At 38.3% G+C, this 19,145-nt stretch overlaps 1 protein-coding gene across 2 annotated transcripts in view; it reads left to right on the top strand.

The window, feature by feature from the left end:
• Positions 1 to 30: 30 nt before the first annotated feature.
• Positions 31 to 19,145, top strand: part of ARID4A (AT-rich interaction domain 4A) — a 46,475-nt gene continuing 27,360 nt past the window's right edge. For both annotated transcript variants that reach the window (XM_057373209.1, XM_057373208.1), the window contains exons 1-9: positions 31 to 108; positions 740 to 801; positions 2,024 to 2,134; positions 4,460 to 4,525; positions 5,438 to 5,528; positions 16,276 to 16,355; positions 16,454 to 16,548; positions 17,105 to 17,237; positions 18,613 to 18,692. In XM_057373209.1, the coding sequence (XP_057229192.1) occupies positions 796 to 801; positions 2,024 to 2,134; positions 4,460 to 4,525; positions 5,438 to 5,528; positions 16,276 to 16,355; positions 16,454 to 16,548; positions 17,105 to 17,237; positions 18,613 to 18,692 (662 nt within the window). In that variant the 5' untranslated portion in view covers positions 31 to 108; positions 740 to 795. The remainder of the gene's footprint in view (positions 109 to 739; positions 802 to 2,023; positions 2,135 to 4,459; positions 4,526 to 5,437; positions 5,529 to 16,275; positions 16,356 to 16,453; positions 16,549 to 17,104; positions 17,238 to 18,612; positions 18,693 to 19,145) is intronic.

Below are 19,145 nucleotides of genomic sequence, written 5' to 3'. Positions count from 1 at the left end.
GGGGGCGGGAGAGAGGGGGGGCGGAGCGGGGGCCGCGCTCAGCCGGGGCCGCCGCCGTCTGCGGAGGGGCCCGGGCGGCGCGGGGGCTGCGGAACGAGGAGTTCACAGGTGAGGAGGGACGCGCGAGGAGGAGGAGGAGGAGGAGGAGGAGGGAAAGGAGGAGGAGGAGGAAGAGAAGGAGGAAGAGGAGGCGGCGGTGGCGGAGTTGCGGCTGCCGCGCCGCCGTCCCGGGGGAGGGGACGCGGAGCGGCTCCGGGAGCTGCGCTTTAAAACCTCCCCCCCCCGCCCCCCCTCCCCCGCTCTGGGGGAGCGCACGGGCGCGCGCGCCGCCCCCCTCACGGACCGGGACCCCCGGGACCGGGACCCCTCAACTCTGTCCCGATATCCCCGGGATCGGCCCCCGCGCTCCCTGGGCCGGGGGGCTGCGGCGCTGCCCCGGGGGGCGGCAGGCACAAGTCCGGGAGGAGGAAGGGGCCCGGCGGGGCCGCGGAAAGTTGAGAGGGGGCCGGGGCGGGTGGGGGCCGGCGGCCCCTGAGCCCCGCGGAGCAAATGGCGACGTGACACACACCGAGCGCGGGGCCGCCCGGCGGGAAGCGGCGGCCGCGCTCCCTCGGCGCGGCCGGGACGGGCGGCGGCTCCTTCCCTCCGTCCCTCCCTCCGCCTTCCCCGGGCTCCCCCCGCCGCCCCTCGCGGGGAGCCCCGCGCTCAGCCTTCAGCCTCCCCCGCTCTTGTTTTGCAGTGTTTCCCGTGCGAGGAGAAGTCCTGGAGCTGGAATCGCTCACATAACCCTTAAAGATGAAGGTAGGCGGCTCCGGCGGGAGCGGGGATCGCCGCCCTGTTCGCCCGCCGCTCTGGAGATTTCATTTTTAATCGCTCTCGGTCTGGGCACGGCAGCAGTGCGAGAACGCGGGGTTCGGTGCGTGCTGTGAGTGCTGTTCCTGCTCCCCAGCGAGGTGCAGGTGATTTAAAGCTCTCACCGCCGTGCAGGAGCGCTCCTAACATCCTCATCGCCTGTGAATTGTTGTTGTTGTCCTTCGGGCTCCCGTCTTTAAACGCTTCCTGTATCAGCAGCTGCTATGGCAAGTTTGCAAAACCACAGCTTTTGTCCCGCCTTTGCTGTTGCCGGTTTGCTCRGTACAAAGGCTCAACAATTGCAGTATAATTTACAAAACTTTTCCTTTTGCCTTCAGAGTTGAAAGAAATACCAAGTTTAAAAAACCCACACCATGCATAAACCGGTTTTATTTTGGRTTCTGCACTGACTTCCTGTCTTCATAGACATTTTCAGTGTGGTAATTTTGTCCTTGTTTATTAGTTGCAATGAGCACAGTAAAGTGAGATGCTGAGTATTAAAGTCCAGATTAAGGAAGTCATGATGAATATTCCTCTTTCAAAACACACAGGCAATTACTACGTTTTGATAAAGGCATTCCAGGAAAGAAAAATACTTGTTAATAGCYGTTTGAAAGATTGCAACAGATTTCTCTAGAGGTCTCCTTTTAGTCACCAGGAAAGAAATCCTAAATATAGAATGTTATAGACTTAATTGTRAGTGTTGGGATGACACCAATCTCAAGCATTTTAAATAATATGCCATTGGATTGCTTATAGCTGTAAAAAATACAGCTGTCTGTTAGACTGCCTTTTTGCAGTTGAAATGTTTTCCTTTTGTATAGAAATTATTTGAATTAATAGTCACTTCTCTACTTTGTTGCCCTTTTTATAAGGGGATGTCCCAAATATCAATGAATGCCCTCAAAGACATTTCAGGAAGAGGCTGACAGTGAATTGACAGGAGGTGTGTGTCAACATCAGTGACAAACTCAAACTTCCTGTAACTCGTTTGTTGGGGTTTTTTTTTCCTTTGAAGAACTCTGTGATGGCAATATTAAGTACAGACACTGTTTATCAATTAGAAGTCAACAGGTCTAAAAGTCTAGGTGTAAAATTAAAACGTAATCATGCAGCTGTAACTATAAATAAGAGCTAAAGTTTGTTTTTGTGGGTTTTTTTTTCTCTCCAGGCAGCAGATGAGCCTGCCTACCTGACAGTGGGGACTGATGTCAGTGCCAAGTACCGKGGTGCCTTCTGCGAGGCAAAGATTAAGACGGTGAAAAGGCTTGTGAAAGTCAAGGTAAGTGTGCTGAGACTGCTGCTGATTTCAGTAAAGCATTGTGCTGAAAGGGCTGTCACAGGAGATTCTAGTCCTGAAGATTAAAAAACTTTCATCACTTCACTGTATGAATTTTAAACAATGGAGTTTTGTCATATTCTGTTATTGGGTTTTTGGGGATTTCTTTTTTTGCTGTATTTTGGGGGAATGTTGTTTTTTTTATCATATTTTTTGGTAGGATGCTGGAACAAAAATGAGCTTTCTTGCTGCTTCTTTCCTGACTGCATTTGTCTTCTATTTTTGAATGCATCAGTTTCCCAGCAATAAGTTTTGATGTCACAAATAGAGGATTATGGCTTTACATKACTAATAAGGAATAAGAGCAGCCTCTTCAGAAGCAAAAGTTCCGTTTCATACCAACTGACACYCTCASTTTTGTAGTTTGGAACAGAAGAGGCAATGCCAAAAGAAATAAACAGCAAGAGAGATGGCACTAATTTGTTTCCTAAATCAGGTTTTAGCAATCCTTAGGGTATTATTTAAGTTTTGAGCATCTTCTAAAGCAGCGTGCCCTGGCTGTAGCTGAATTTCTATGCACGGAAAGTATTGGCACATGGTATTCATTCACATTTAMAGGCTTTTTGCCAAAGCAGCCAAAAGAGAAAGTTGTCATTTTGTTGTTGCAGTACTGTTGTAAATACCACTATGTCATAACAACAACAAAAAGTAGTTAAATGCAAGTTAAAATTGAAAGTAAATATACAAATTGTTCTGCTTTGTCTTGTCAAAATCTTCCCACTTYTACTTTACTGTCTGCTGTCCAAGATCTGTAAATAAAGCATTAGTGACCCAAAATCCCTAACAAATTGAGGTGAAAGCTGCTTTTTGTAACTACATATCCAGGCTTTTGTRTGCTTTAATGCTTAGATCACGTAGAACAAGCTGTCAGCCTCTTCAGTTACATATATAGATCATATCACTTTGTCAGAGTGCTTTTCRTCAATAGAAGAAATTGTGATTCAGATATTGGAGTCTTTTCCCTGTTCTTAATGAGTACTTAGRGAAACTTGTGGTGTTCTTTGAAATCTGTGTTAATGAGGAGCTCTGTAGGAAACGGCGTGCAGGTCTGACTGGCTTGATTTTGTCGGCATCTTTGGTCTGGTAGAGTATTTAGCCTGTTAATAGGTAGGAGTTGCTTTTTCTCATTAGAATCAGATGCTTTATTACTCCATGATAAGATTTGGAATTACATGAAGCTTCTGTGACTTGGTGGAAGTTCCTGTCGCTGGATCTCAATTATATTTTAACAATAGAAGTTTTAACAAGCTTAGCCTGATACTGTACTTAAGAGTATGTCGGCACACTCTGGCACACTTGCTAAGAGTCCAAAGAGTCCAAAACGTCCGGTAGCCTTCTCCTAGAGCAGCAGGACAACCTATATTCATCCCTCTGCAATTTTTATTTAAACTTTATGTCAGTGTAAAGTGCATTTTTAGCCTGAATGTATGTTAATACTGGGGCTGTTTTAGCATGCCACTTGTGTTTGTGAATACAGCCAGAAATCTGGATGTCATTATATGTCAAAGGAAGCTCCTGGAAATTTAGGTGTCTGAAAAAAAAATAGCAATTTTGAAATCTTTTTTCACTAAACTGCATGAGCTGATGATYACTCTTTCATTCACTAATTCCTTCTAGAATGTAGGATTTTAAAGGAAGAAGAGTTTACTTAYRCTGTAACTAATCCTTACTTTCATCACACTTGAAGGGTTTCACATCTTTGCCATAGAAACTTTCTCTTGCTCAAGACAGAAGAAATGCTGGTATTGCAATCAGTTTGGTGCTTTTCTGGTACATATTTAAGAAAGAGAGKTTTTTATTTTGGTTGTAGTTTAGTATGCAATGTATTGTCAATAAAATGCTGCAGTTGAAGTRGAGGGAAGAAAAAACCCACCTGTTWAATCTTCTCATCTGGAAGCCCAATTCCAGGTTTGCGCTGGATTGTGTCCAATGCTAAACTCACCCAAAAATGTATTTTCTTTGCTTTGGAATGGCAGGTGTTYTATTTGATCTGTTCTTTAATGATGGTGTTTCAGATTAAATATTAAGTGTGATGCTTGGGGCTTCCTGTCAGTAATACTGGCCATGCCAAGTGTTTTCTGTTCAGTAATATTTAAATCTGTTTAATGGATAATCCTAATGTGCATAGTAAATCTTAATATATCTATATATATATGTATACACTTTCTTATGCTTTTGTCTGCTGTTAAGAAATCAGATGCATATTAAAAAGTTTTCATATTAATATTTCTTTCATATTAATATTTCTTTCATATTAATATCTTTCAGGTGGTCTTGAAGGGGGATAACTCAACTCAGTTAGTGCAAGATGACCAAGTGAAAGGACCTCTAAGAGTATGTATATTGCATGCCTTCTTTTGGTAATCATATAATCAATTCCTAAAACTCWGAATTTTGGTGGTGTATAGGTGGKTACCTGTTCTTCRTGATTGAAATCAACAGAAGGGCGATCATCACGTTAGATGAGATGGATTGTGAGGAATKAGTCTTAATTTTTGTAGCTTTATGGGCTCTTYATGCTTCTCTGTGTAGTGTACTTGATACATAGTTTTGCCTGCACAGGGATTTTTGTATCTTCTCATAAGATGCAAAACTKCTTATAAATTATGAAATATTGAAACTTCTCAGAAGTAATTAAGAGCTGGAGCACAAATCCATGTTCAACCCCATTAGACAAGAGTAAGTATAATTGCTCTGTTTTAGAGTAGTTGATGTATTTTATATAAAATGTGCTTATTTGTATTTTCATTTTGTGTAACAGTTGTGCGCTAAAATGCAGAGCTGTGTTATAGGCACTGAATGCAAATAGAGCTCTTCAGAGAAGGTCATCCTTCTTGTATTTGTCTTTTTGCTGTAGCTCCWGCAGGAACACAAGGCTGCTGGAATTCTGATCTAGCTGACAGTAGAATTATGTTTAAAGTATGACAGTAGTAGTAGTTAAATGATTATCAATAATAAATTAATGGCTTTGTATTTTTTTTTCTACTGGCCTTCTATTCCTTGAGGTGATGAAGTCATACTGAATTTTGATGTTCTGAGTTTCTTAGTGCTTTAGTTTGTTATTGCAGTTCAGCCTTCCAGCTGAAGGACTTTTGTTCTTACCTGCTGAATAACTAAACTTTCAAAGCAGCATTTAGCTAAACTGCATCTTAAAAAATAAATCTGGCTTGCTGGAAGGATCAATGTGTTTTTCTCAATTTTCTGAGTGTGGACTTCCATGTAACCTCAAGCTGCTCCTTATTGCAGGTTGGAGCAATGGTTGAAACCAAAATGCCTGATGGATCCTTTCAGGAAGCTGTTATCAGCAAGCTGACGGATGCCAGTTGGTACACTGTAGGTGAGTGGCCATGTTTCATTTATGGTTGTTATCTYTGAACAATATATTTCTAATTATAGGTAACAGTGTCAGTAATTACATCTTGTATTGCATGATCTGAGACAGTTTTTGGAGAGGACTGTTTAAAGTCACCCACATCTTGATTCCTTTTCCATTTCAAATAGGGTAATAATTAATTAATGTTCAGGGAGGCTTTTGCATGGGTAATTGCAGGGCTGAATAATCGAGTTTTATTTGACACAATGTACCTATAATGATAGTGGTTGCGCTCACTGAAATTCAGAATAATTTTTGCAGATTTTAAGGCATAAACCTTGTAAAATTGTTCTTTTAGCTGAAAACCTATGGCATGAAATGAATGACTGAAATACGAGCCCCCTTGCACTATATGCAAGCTTGTACACAAAAAAAACATGGGTGGTATCAATAGAATGCGGAATATTTCGTTTTAAGACAAGAATTAACAAACCACACAATAAAAAGAAAAGAGGAGGCATTTATTTAYAATGTGAATAGCTGTTTCCTTTAATAAAATTTTCAAATAATGATCTGAGCTGAAATAGAAAACTACTTTTCTTCTCATGTTAGAGGCTCATGTGGTGTTCCCTTATTGAAATAGTTCAGAATGCAGGGTCAGTGAAATGTCAGTGTTGAACAAGAATTCATTGTAAGATAAATTTCCTTATTTTCAATAATTCTGATCTCCATTTTTTTTGTGAAACAGCATTAATAACAGAATGACAAAACTCAGCAACATTCAAGTAACAGTAGATAAGCAAATAATAGTAGATAAGCAAATAAAAAGGAACAGTATTTGAATCAGAGAGCTTTGCAGCACCCATCCTTTTTTTGCACAACTTTCTTACAGCAGTGGAGCTTTATATTCCCCAATAGTTACACAGAAGGAATATGCTCCTCYTAATTGTCCTGTACATGCTACTCTTGGGCTTTGCTTTGGAGATTACTACTTGTAAATTTAAACTCTGTGTTTCTCATTAGCTGCCTTGTGTACCAAATGTATTCAGCTTTACTTCATATTCTTCCMTCCTCTCTTGAGGAGTCCTCTATCCCATGAACTCTTAATTATTTTGGTTCATTAACCCCTGTTTAAGATTTAAATAAGCTATTTTCAGTAATTCAGCGTTTCCTTTGCAGTAGGTGAGGTTATGTCGTCTTTGGTGGGATCAGGATAAGACTCTGCAGATAATTTGGAAGGATTTATCACTTTCTGATTATTATTGTTAGTGAGGGCTTTAAGCTGGTTGACAAAGCTCACTGTTCTTTGCCTTTTTCTTCAGGATTATAACATTGCTGTAAAATTGTAGTGGATGTCAGRTCAGGGAGGAAAGGCAGGATTATTTGGGAGTGCAGAAGATTTAAAAATCTACTTACTTTAGTAGTATGATGTGACATACTTGAGGTAGAACACTGGACCTTTAACTTCTCTTTATAGATTTTCAGAGGTTCGCCATTCTGTTACAGAAGTGATAAGAAACACAATCTTGCACTAGCAATTTCATGGTTTATGAATTAGCATTTTGATTTCAAAACTCCTAACTTATTTCAGTTTTCAAGTAGCACTTTCAGCTAATTCTGTTTGAGTTTGGGCCAGAAGACATATTAGTCTTCTTACATTTGACATGTGAACTTTAAATCCCCTGTTTGGAGGATGAGTTTTGTCCAGGTTTTCTTTTTTTTATTTCTTTTTTATTTTCTTTTTTTTCCCTTTTCTTTTGAGCAGTGCACTTCTGCCAAAAAATCTTCACTTGATGAGCAGGAAATTTGAACAGTGAATAAATTCTTTGCCCTGTATTAATGGATTGTTGTTTATACTTAACAACTTGTTGAACTCTCCCCAATAATGTAAGAGATAAATCATGCATGCCATGATTTTAACTTCACACATTTGTTAAGGTGCAGTTAGTTCCTCAGAAACTCAAACCAGTGAATGAATTAATTATTGTCATTTTCTTTCCCCAAAAAATGTTTTTGACAGGCAGAATGGGGGAAATAAAATAAGTTTTCCATATGCAAATATGTTAAGACTGCTAGGATTTTGCAAAAATTTGGAGCTCCGGGGGGATTTAAGTAATCTTATGGTAAGTGAACATACAGTGCTGTAATATTGCATTTTGACTATGAAAATAGAATTATAACACATTGGATTTAAATTTTAGGAACRTTTTTGTTAGTTTTATGTGGAGGGYTGCTTGTTGATRTTGAAAGCACRGGTAACATTRACCAGAGTAAGCAGATGATCAAGTTTGTATCGTGGTTCTTTTGCAGTTAAAATCAGGGAGGTGTTCTAGGTCGAATACAGGAATACTGACGTGTGAAAAATAAGCCCTATCTTTTGCCTGCTGCTTCCATTGTGTCTTTGCAGAAAGTTTTGGATAGATATGAAGTTTGTATTTATGTTGCTGGTAAAGCAAACAGTTGAATTGGTTGCTTTTTAATAGATGGTGGGTGTGCTGCTTCACAGCCTTCCTGACTGATGCAGTCACAGCTGAAGAGCTGAGAGGGAAGTGGATTAAACAGATTTCAGGTTTACAGAGTAACCTGAAGGTTTTGAGATGGAAAGCACAAGGGAAATCTTGGATTTCAGTRGTTTGTGCTTTTTCCTTGCTATTTATTTTCTGTGTTATCTAACATCTCTTTCTCAGTGATCTAAAAGCAGACTGATCTCTGGCTAGTGAAACCAGTAATATATACAGACAAACATTTTTGAAGTAATAAGTACCAATATGTAAAAAAAAAATGCACCAAAGCGAACTGCTTGCATGTCTAGTGAGAAGTGATGATGCTCAATTTTGCATATCAGGTTCTCTGTTTCATGTGGGGATCTAAAGGAGCAAAGTCACCTGAAACAACTTTGCCTTGGTCAATAAATTGAACCAGTGGAAGTGCTGAGTTTGCTGTAATAGGCTACTTTGCCAGCACTATAATGCAAGAGCCACAGTGATAATCAGTCTGTATTTTAACAGTATCTCCTCTCTATTAATGGTGTTCATGCACCCCGAATAAACAAGGATTTATTTTTATTGTAGCTTCAACAGAATCACTTTTTCACTTCCTTTTATATAATCATGTTACTGTAGCCATGTAGACCTGTTAAACTTTTCAGCTGCAGTTTGGAAATACTTCTGAAATTACCTTTGAGACTCAGCTTTTCAGTATAAGCAGGTGCAGAAATAAAAGCTGTTTGGAGTGGAGTTTTAACAGTGTCTGGGAAATGCCATTGCTCAAGGCAGCCTCTCATATCAGAAGTGCTGTGACACTAATAGGGGTTTAAGTTCTTTGGTTAACAAATGGCACAGTTGGACCTGATGATCTTACTAAGTGATTCAATAATTTGATAATGTTTGTCTTTAGAATGCAGTTATCTAAACAGAACTTCYTTAATTTACAAATTACAAAGTGCTGGATTGATGCTTTTGAAGTGCTGAATATATTGTTAGGTGATAATTGCATAGAACTAAAATGGCCTGTCAGATCTGCTTTTAGCTGAACCAGGTTTGAATTACAGCTTACTGAGTRTACCATCCACCTGACTCTCTGTTAACTTATAAAATATTTTAGGTAAATACTGAAATAATGTCTGAAATTACTGAAAAACAAAGAAATCACCACCCAGACCACACTTCACAGTGGTGCATAGTTGTATTTTCCTTCTCTCACACTTTGCCTGGAGTCTTGCAAGCATTACCAGAACTTCAGAAAACAGAAATCCTTACATAGATGTTCTTTAAGGTAGCACTTCTGTATCACTTCTGCACAGAACTAGAAGTGATGTAATATCTGTATAAAAGTGAGAAACAGTATTTMATTTGAGGAAGCATTCAAGAATTGCTGTTAGAATGGCTTGGTTTATACTGCCCCATGTCATCTCTTATTTGACAAAACTCAGGTCAGTAATMTCTATGTGCTCAGTTCTCTTTTTATTATGTAATAATTTCTAAAACTTTAAAAACAAGATTAAACAAAAAGAGATGAAGTACATTGAGCCTTGTATGTTGGTAGGTAAAATAATGGACAAGTGTTTCTTAAGAAAGAAATAAAAAACATRTATTAACTTCCAGTAATGTTTCCTCTGAAATGAGTAGGAAATAGGGGAGAAAAAACCAAAACACTGAGAGRCCTTCYCAGTTTTTAGCAGACCTTCCTGTCAGTATTAGGGTTTTATGAACTCTTGAGAGTGAAAAGGAATATGATTCCTTATTTTTTGAGACTTAAGACTTCTAGATGTACTTCTGAGGCACCTCTGTGAGCTCCACAGCTCTGCTGGTGGCTTCTTCCTCTCATATAATCATGATGGCAGTTTCCAGGAAATGCTGAGTGTGTGCTGAGAGGAGTTAGAGACCTGAGTTCTTGTTCTGGGAATAAGTGTAGTCTCAGCCATCAACTGCATCAGTTCAGTTTACTGTATTTAGGTTACAGAAATTAAMGATACTGAGATTTGGTTTTAGTCATGTTTCATGTTGCATGGATTTTGAAAATTCCAGCTCGTAATTCTGAGGATATTTATCAGCAAATGAGCCAGCATTTATGTCCTGGGACTTCAGGAGCGGGCTTGCTAACAGGAGCTATTTATAGCCACATTTTCCTGTTTTTAATAGAAGTTTGCCTCTAGTGATGCTTTTGCTTAAAAGAAAGGTAGGTTTGGTTCTGGGTACAGAACAACTGTAAGTTCTTACTCCAAGGGGTGAGGGAAGTTCTCAGTGCCCCCACATCCAGCTGAGTCCATCCATGCCAGAGCTCTGTTGGTTTGTCCCTTCAGCCCTTGACCAGCACACRTCCTGTGGTGTGTGCCAGGCACTGGTCATGTCTGTGGGGCTGGTTTGACCAGTTCCCAGCATCCTGTTGAGCTCCACGTGGCAGAAGCATCATCTCTGGGCTGTGCTGTGTCATCCAGGAATCCAAAACCACAGGTGTGGCAGGGGAACTGTCCTGTTGCCTCCACGAGTGGTCTCTGCTACCATGACCCACCATGAATTTGTTGTTTTTGTCTTTAAAATCTGCTTGCTTGAATTTTGAGGAAACCCTSTATTTGCCCATATGGGATGTGTTGTTTCAGTGCACCTGTGGCACCTAAAAATGGTGCTACAGCTCTGTTGGTTGCTTTCTGGAGAATCTAGAAAAAAAGAACAGCCCCATGTTTTGTGTTTACACTTGTTCAGACAATAGGTGGTTAGAGGAGCAAGATTTTGTAGTGAAAAATARTATTTTAACAGTAGAACCTCATTACAAATCAACTGGATCAAACCCTTGATTATAAAACCAACTTTGTAACAATGTGAMCTGTTAAAAGTATTTTAAAATTGTGTACAAACAATACTGTAGGGAAAGCAAGGAGGTAGTTTTTTTTTCCTAATCTCTTTATGTATAACAATAGTAAGATTAACATTTCAGAAAAACCAGTTTCAGGCAGCAGGCTTTTTGTCTGTGAGGTTTTCATTTTCTATGAGTAGACTCAAAGGCCACTTAAACTTCCTTGTTTTCAGGGRTATTTTAAATACATTTCTGTAAGAGGAATCATTTAAAATAATTTAAAAACCAGTAAATTTGAGTTGTGTAGTCTCTCAATAGTACGATACATYGCAGTACTTGCTCTTAAGCCCTCTTACAGTGATGAATCAGTAGTACAACCCTTGTGTACAAGGTCATTCAACGAGCACTGCACTGCTCTTGGTACTTTTTATATTGTTTACATAGTAGAAACCCAAATATCTGCAAAATCTGCACACATTTTTTGAGATATTCACAGATAGCATCTCTTGTAGTTCATAAATTTCTACTTTGTCAGGCASCCAGTGAAAATAAATCAGTGTGCATAATGACACTGGAGCCACTCTTACTTTGTGGTATGTACTTGCATTTCATTTGTTTTGGTGATTTAGAAGTTTCTCAATGGGTTGGGAAACGAGACAAAATTATTTCCTTGCAGTGCAGTGTAGAATCTCTCCTGGTTTGGGCAGCAGCAGTAACACAATTTGTTGGATTTGGAGTTTGCAAGATGCAGCCTTGAGGGTTGTTTTCTCTGTCCACTCGTGTGTCACAGAACTGCCTTGTTCTGGTTACACTKGTGGCTCTGTGTGGAAGTCATCTCGTAACTACTATGAGGATGTTCTCTCTCGAGTTCTGCTATGTTCTCCTTTTTCTGTATCTCTCTTTATTTTAAAATCTATTTATAATATAGCTATATATATTTCTAAACAAGATGTAGTCAAATTATCTGCAGTATTTTGTGACAAGCTTCTTCACAGTTCCTAAAATGATTTTGAATAGTTGACTTAGTTGACTTGTTAGTACTATGTATTTGAATACATGAAAACCAATGTTGAGACAACCTTATTGTAAAGACAGGGTTAGTATATTTTTGCTGATGGTTTATACAAGTCTGCTACAGACAGGAAATGGAAGAKACCAGCTCATCRATARTGAGTTTAAAGTTGTGCTTTTTAGYGCATTTTTGAGGTACTTAACTTTTAGTCAGGTTCKTTTCTAATTCTTGGGAAGCATTGTATTGATTACCACTGGAAAATTTGTTTTTATTTTTCTGTCATGGATTGGGGTTGTGTAGATTGTAACAAATAGAAAAAAACCAATTCTTTTTCTTTCCTGTTATCATAGACAAGGTCGGGATGCATCAAAAATTCTGAACATTTCCGTGTTATTGACACTGTTTCAATATGCTCTGTATGGAGCATATTGGACTCAGTTCTTGGGACTAGACCAAGCATTATGGCAGAGACTGTTCCTCCAGGTTGTTCTGCTTACTCATCTCTTTTCCCCTTCTGTCAGTGTTCCTCATTAAGGAACATGTTTGGAAGAAAAGGCTCTGCCCGGCAGAAATGCTGCTTTTCCTTCCTTGATTCCCGCCTTGCTCTGCTGATTGTTCAATAGCAGCGAGCATTTCCCTGGTTAGTTTGTATCCTTCCCTTCCCAGAAATCAGCTGCTGTGCTCTGTTTCCCCTGCAAGCCCCTGCCCACCACCAGATGAGGCAATGGTAGGAGCTGAAGGGCTTCTTCTTTTTCACACTTGTTTCTTTGGAAACACARGACTGTAATTTCCTCTGTTGAGATAAGTATCGTGACAGTGTAAACACATGCTTTGATGACTTCATTCCGTGTATGTTGTGTGTGTGTGTGGAGAGATGTCTCACTGTATTCTGTTCCTGTTTCCTGCCCTCTCCCTGCCCAGTGAATTCTTCCTTATAGAATACAACCTTTAGGATTTTTGCTGTTGAAGAATTTGGAGTTGTACCAATAACCTCTTGAAGGAATGAAGTAATTAATATAAGTTAATCAACATTAATTTACAAATTTTTGTAAATGTTTGATTGTTAGTTCTAGGCATTTTAACTAGAGTTAAACAGCCTTAGTTCTGCATGAGATTAAAAAGAGGAATGAATTTGCAGCTTAGAGTGTATTAAGTTCATTCTGACACGACTGCTATCACAGCTTCAAAATATCTCATAGCCAAAAACTGTGCCATCTGCCTTACTGCTTATATTTACAGAATCCTTAATATTTGATACTGTGCTTGGAAAGACACTGCCTTAAATCCTCTAGGACTAGAATTAAAAAGTCATGCACAGGGCGACACGAATATGAGCAAGTACTTTGGTGTAGCAGGTCTTTCTTAAGAGTTACATGGAAACCACAAGGCCTACTTAGTTAAAGAAAGGGTTGTGTTTTTAAAGGTGCTGAGTTTATCAGTGTGAGTTTCTGATTACCCTTTCAGTAAAGCACAGTCAAGTGTTTTCCCTAGAGGAAGAAGCAAGTTTAAAGTAGCTACARTTACGAAATACTCCAAGCATCATGATTAATTRGAGAGACTCCTTACTTGGCCCCACCTTAGTAACTCAAATAATTGATATTTTTGTATGACAAATGGTGCTGTCCTTTCTCATTGAAACTTAATAAAGTGATCACTAATTTGGCTGCRGGATTCATTCTGTTCATGCTGTTCTTTTACACTTTGTTGTTCTGCTAAAATGTTTTGCTCCAAGCTGTGCAGCCACGCTGTCAGTTGSAGGTGCTTTGCACGTGTCCACAAAATGAATTTTTACTGAGTGAGCAGACAATTACATCTCAAAGATGTAATGGTCTTTTTGGTTTATCCTTGAAACAATTAAATCTTTCAAGTACCAAAWGTATCAGTGCCTTCTGCTTCTGCCCCTCATGCTTCTTTCACCTTGCCTCAGCAAGAYAGAAAATTAAATGTATCAGTCACTTTTCTATTAATCACTTTAAAAAGGCAAAGTATTTTTAAATAATGATATTCTGTGGTTTCCTCTTATATAGCAGCACTTAGTTTTCACTGTTGTGAATTGTGCTGTAGTAGTGTTAAAGTATTTTCTATATTAAGCAGRAGATGTCTGTAGGGTAACTACACACAGACTTGATAAAAATGTTTGGTTTCTTGTGTGTGTATATATGTGTTAATGTATACTTAGGAGAGACTCTTGGGGCACTGAGTACATTGACAATTCATTCTTCTAATCTGAATGAGAGGTGGAGCAGAGAGAAAATTCAGTCTTGGAAGACAATATGCTGGGTTAGATGGAGCATGTTGGACTTGATTGCTTTGAAGGAATCACACACTCTTAGGTTGCACTTCCTTTTCCCCATGACTGTTGAACTGAGATATTTTTCTATACTTTTATTTAATGGTTATGCCAATTCCATGGCCTGCTGCAGTTTAGGAAGGAGGTCTGAGAATTTATGCTTCTGCCTTCTTTTCCAAAAGTTGTGTCYTAACCTGCCTCTCATGGAATAAAGCACTCTATCCTTTGACACAGGTTTTCCTTTTAGGGGTGGGAGAGGGGTTTCAGAGGGGACTTTGGTGAGTTGTTTGTTCTGGAAAATGTAGAGCAGCCTTGCACTCTGTCTTTCCCTGTATGGCAAGGGACAACAGCTTTTGTTAGAGCTGGCAAGCTCTGTACTGCAAGTTCAGCAGGAGAAAACAGAAAAATTACAGAAAAAGGCATGGGCTAGACTTGTCTTAGTTCAGGTATGTAGTTGGGAATGGGATTGAAAGCCTGACTGCCAGGCTCTGAAAACATAGTGTAACACTTTCATGTCTCTGGGTCTGTGGAATGGTTAGGAAAACTTAATCATGCAGGATGAGTTACTTTTTCCCTCAGTGCTTTTTTGTCCATGGAAGCGAAATACAAATCTGTGAAGTTGACACTTCTGCAATTGCATTTTTTACAGTCTATAATTGTTTCATATTGGTCAGGCATATCTAATTGTGATTTTCTAAGTTAACTTGCATGTTCGTTGTAATTGAAAGAAATCTCACACAGTTCTTAATTGTCATAATTTCCTTATGTGTTTTAATTTGAGTTTAGTGTATTCTACTGAGGGTATTTTACTTAACCCTCAGTATTTTTAACATTTTATCTTTTAAGGATGAAACACTGGTATATGTCATCTGGTTTATGAATAGTTTGTTTGATTTATCCTTTTACTGCAATAGCTTTAAATAAATGGGTAGAGCTTCCAATTTTGGAGATAATAAATTAAAAAAAGCAGTTTAGTTTTACTGTCAAGTATCGGATTCTGTTTGCTTTTCTTCAGCCAAGTTATCGGTTGCCAATCACCAGCTGCCTGTCCCCTAAAATGATTGTTTGTGAAAATTTAGTAGTTGGAGATTTTTGGAGGGGCAACAGTTAATTGTTTTGTGTGTAYAAGTGTTCTAAGATTAAGATAATTCAGTAGTGGAGCATACCACAACAGTATCTACTCTAAAAATGGAGGAGCCTTAAAGCTTATCTTATCAAATGTAATTAATTTTATAAGAATGCCAAAATTACCATACTGATATGCAGAACTCTTAAAAYTTTCTTCTTTCCCCCCACTGAGCTCACAAGTGGACAAAGCCTGTTTCAAGTGGTTTAAATACAGAGCAGTTTCTGCACTTTGACCCCATACAAATAAACTTGTACCTTTCTGGGATTCCAGACTGCAGCTGCTTGGGCACTGCTCTTTGGAGTCAGGGAGAATTAGTAACTTTTGTTTCCTTCTCTTCAACGAAATTTTCATGAAGAGGTTTTATTCAAACTGACTGAGGAGTAGATATTTCTCAGGCAAAGCTTGCAGTATACGCCTCATAGCATTCCAGCTTTCTTCCTCTGTGTATTGATGGAAATTTATGGAACTTCCTATTAATGAGATTTAACACGACAGGATGTCTGCTAAATATTCCTTATGAAGTGGTCAGACTTGGAATTGCAGGTTTCCAGTATCTTGATCTGTTKGTGAGACAGCACTGGTAGTTTAAAAAAACTTGTTTTTCTTTCCATTGATCWGTTTTTTTGTTTGCTCATAGCAAGAGGGAGAATGAAAAGATACCATATTAAATGGAGGTATAAGTGAGAAATAAATAGGTATTGTGGGGGGAAAAAACCCAATCAAACCCCAAAGATTGCTAGATARTAGTAACTGGTGTGCAGCCAGTGGCTGTGGTTTGAAATGTGCAGTTGTATTGATAAGAAGAATGTCTGGATTACACTGTGACTTGCATCCAAAGCCTTAATTTGTACTGGCTTGAATTTCTGTGTGAAAATCTATTCTCAGACTGAATCCTGAATACTGTCCTTCCTTTATCTTGTGAAAGAATGAGTAAATAGAGGCTTGAAAGTCATTTTTTAGACAATGTTCTTGATTGTGAGATAAACAATAGGCTTGGGATTGAGATGTGATCAGCCTGTGCTGATACATTTTCTTGGCTTCATCATAGTTTTTGACGATGGTGATGAAAGGACCTTGAGACGAACTTCATTATGCTTGAAGGGAGAAAGGCACTTTGCAGAAAGTGAGGTAAGACAATGGTGGAAATGGGAATAAAGCTAAGTAGTTAATTAATATCTTTATATAAGATATTGCAAACTAAYGTTGTTTCCTCCTTTTCCATGTAGACACTTGATCAACTGCCACTAACCAATCCAGAGCACTTTGGAACTCCAGTTATTGGGAAGAAGTCTAATAGAGGGAGAAGATCTTCTCTTCCTGTGTGAGTTTTGAGAGTGTTCTGCTTTTCCTTTAGTGTCTTTTGCTAAAACTGGAGCAGTTCTATTGAAGCTGCAGTGTTCTGAATGCTCTATCACCTGAATTGTGTGCACAGCTGATGGACTTAAATATTCAGTTCTTGCAGACATGGTCATATGCTGGCAATGCTATGAAAATGAAGGGTTTTTTTTCTTCTTTTGTCTAATAGGAAATGTAGGATTTTTAACCTTTGTACCACATAAAGTAAAAAAAAAAAGTTGCTTTTTAATTTTTGAGAGACCATTTTTCTTTTTCATATCTGTGCACAATCAAAACCTGAGTCGTGTTTCCAATTCTAACATGATGCTGTTGTAAAATACTACTACTTGCAAAGAATTTCTACAAAATTCCTCTTACTAAGTGCACTTAATATTTAAGCGTATTTCAAGCAATTTCAGCTCTTAAAATTCTGTTTTTGGAGCTTTGCAAAAGAGGAAGAAAAATCCAGTTGTAATCTGGTTGTGCTTCCAAATAGTAATTCAAGAAATAAACYTCAAAATATTGTCATTTTGATAATTTAGCACTGAAGATGAAAAGGAAGAAGAAAGCAGTGAAGAAGAGGATGAAGATAAGAGGCGCCTCAACGATGAATTGCTTGGCAAGGTTGTGAGTGTGACTTGTAATTCAGAGAAGGCAGACTGGTACCCAGCTTTGGTGAGTTCTTTTACAGCAAAGCTGTGAATGTAGTCAGGCTAAGCTCTACTCCCATGTTTGCTAAAAATACAAGTGTTTTGCAGTATCTATGAAGAGTAAGAAAGCAGAGATTAACATTTATATATAAGTTACAGTTTTGTGGTGTTATAGTGTTTTGGAACTGCATACAAAATGATCAGTGTGTAATGATACTTTTCTTCTAAAAATAAAATATGTTAGGACTTGCACTSCCAGGCAATTTAAGAGGATCTAGATTTATGAATTTTATTTGCAGTGAGATTTTAATTTTTTTTTTAAACATAATGATTGTCTTTTTCTTTAGACTTTCAGTTTTGTGAAATACTGATTTCTTTGATGCTTGCATTTGCACCAGTGGTCAGTTGCTCTAGGAGCAGGTGTTGGTGGTTATTTTTATTTGACTGTCAGTAAATGATACATCTGTTCATTGCCATTGCTGATAATGAATATACATTAAATAAATTCAAGTCAAAGTAGATTTGTACTGTAAAGGTAGACACTTTGCAGCTTATTGACACACACAGGAAAGTTTACATATGCATATTAAAAGTTGCTTTCTGTAGAAAGCTTTTTGTTATTATCTGCCTGCTGTAATGTAGGGTGAATAGTTGAMACTGGTACCTTTAAGTACCTCAATTTAAAATGTGATATTGTACATGTTCTGGTTGTAGCTCCCTTTATTAATGGCAGATTTTTTTTTAACATGGCTCTTAATTAGTAGATTAAGTTCCTGGGGGTCATGTATTTGCATTTAACATTTCTTCTGGCCTGTGATCTACGCAGCAAAACATAAACTTATTCTCTTTGTGGTAATACAAATACTGCAAATGCATATTTATCAWTTTTTTTAGACCTAGGGGTGATACTACTGTGGAAGGATATGCTGGATTTCACAGTGGTTTATATTATCCACACCTCAATAAACAAAACAAACCAAAAACTAACTTATGTCCAGTTTTAACGTCAAAATTCAGAAGCTGGTATGAAATAAGTGTGTTTGCAACTTTTTAAATAGATRCTTTTRARAAACTGTGTGAACACAAATAAAGGAATGAATGAACATGATCCTSTGATGTGACCTCAGTAGATCAGTTTTGAGTTTCCAAATGAAATTTTAAACTTTTTTGATTTGTACATGACAAGTCAATAGTTTGGGGTAAATTGCTTCTTGAAATTTGTTGTTGTTTGCCTTAGTAGTATAAACTGGAGTAGGTTTATTTTCCCAGAACTGGAAATGTAGTAGCAGAAACAGGAAAACATAAGTTTTTCTGCAGTCTGTCTTTCTTTCCTTTCAAGATCAGCTTTTGTTTTTGTTTTTTTTTTTTTTAATTAAGAAATGTTTTAATTGAATCTTCAGGTTGTGTCACCGAGCTGCAATGACGATGTTACTGTGAAAAAGGACCAGTGTTTAGTTCGATCCTTCACAGATTCCAAATTGTAAGTGACAGCTCATTTTGATTAGATGTCTGTGGGAGGAAACTGGGAAACTCATCATATATTTCTCCTGAAGACATTATTTCTTCCAAAAGGAAAGGGTACAATTTTCTGTGGTGCTGAGTGCCCACATTTGGCCTTTGCAGTCCATTTCCTCATCCTTCTTTTCGTTGTGTGTAATAAGAATTCACTGASTCAAGAAAGCTTCAGGTGCTGCTTCATTTAAAAATATCAACAACTTTTTTAAAAAAAGAAAAATGTCTGGATGTTTATTTGAACCATTTCTGTCCTTTGACATGCAAGTTTTTGTTCTAATTATTTTCCTTAATGCCTTAAATTACCATCTTTATGTGTGTCTGTTGTAGTAGTTTGGGTATCTGACTCATTACCTCCAGTGCCCAGATGTCCAAAGCTGTTTAGATAGCWCAGTCTATAAGGGTTTCATCCACTTTTTTT

The sequence above is a fragment of the Malurus melanocephalus genome, unplaced genomic scaffold, assembly GCF_030028575.1.
Source record: "Malurus melanocephalus ecotype Western Australia unplaced genomic scaffold, MMel_1.1 scaffold_190, whole genome shotgun sequence".
Taxonomy (NCBI): Eukaryota; Metazoa; Chordata; class Aves; order Passeriformes; family Maluridae; genus Malurus; species Malurus melanocephalus.
The sequence above is the reverse complement of the archived record's forward strand: the minus strand, read 5'-3'. Positions and strand labels throughout refer to the sequence as shown.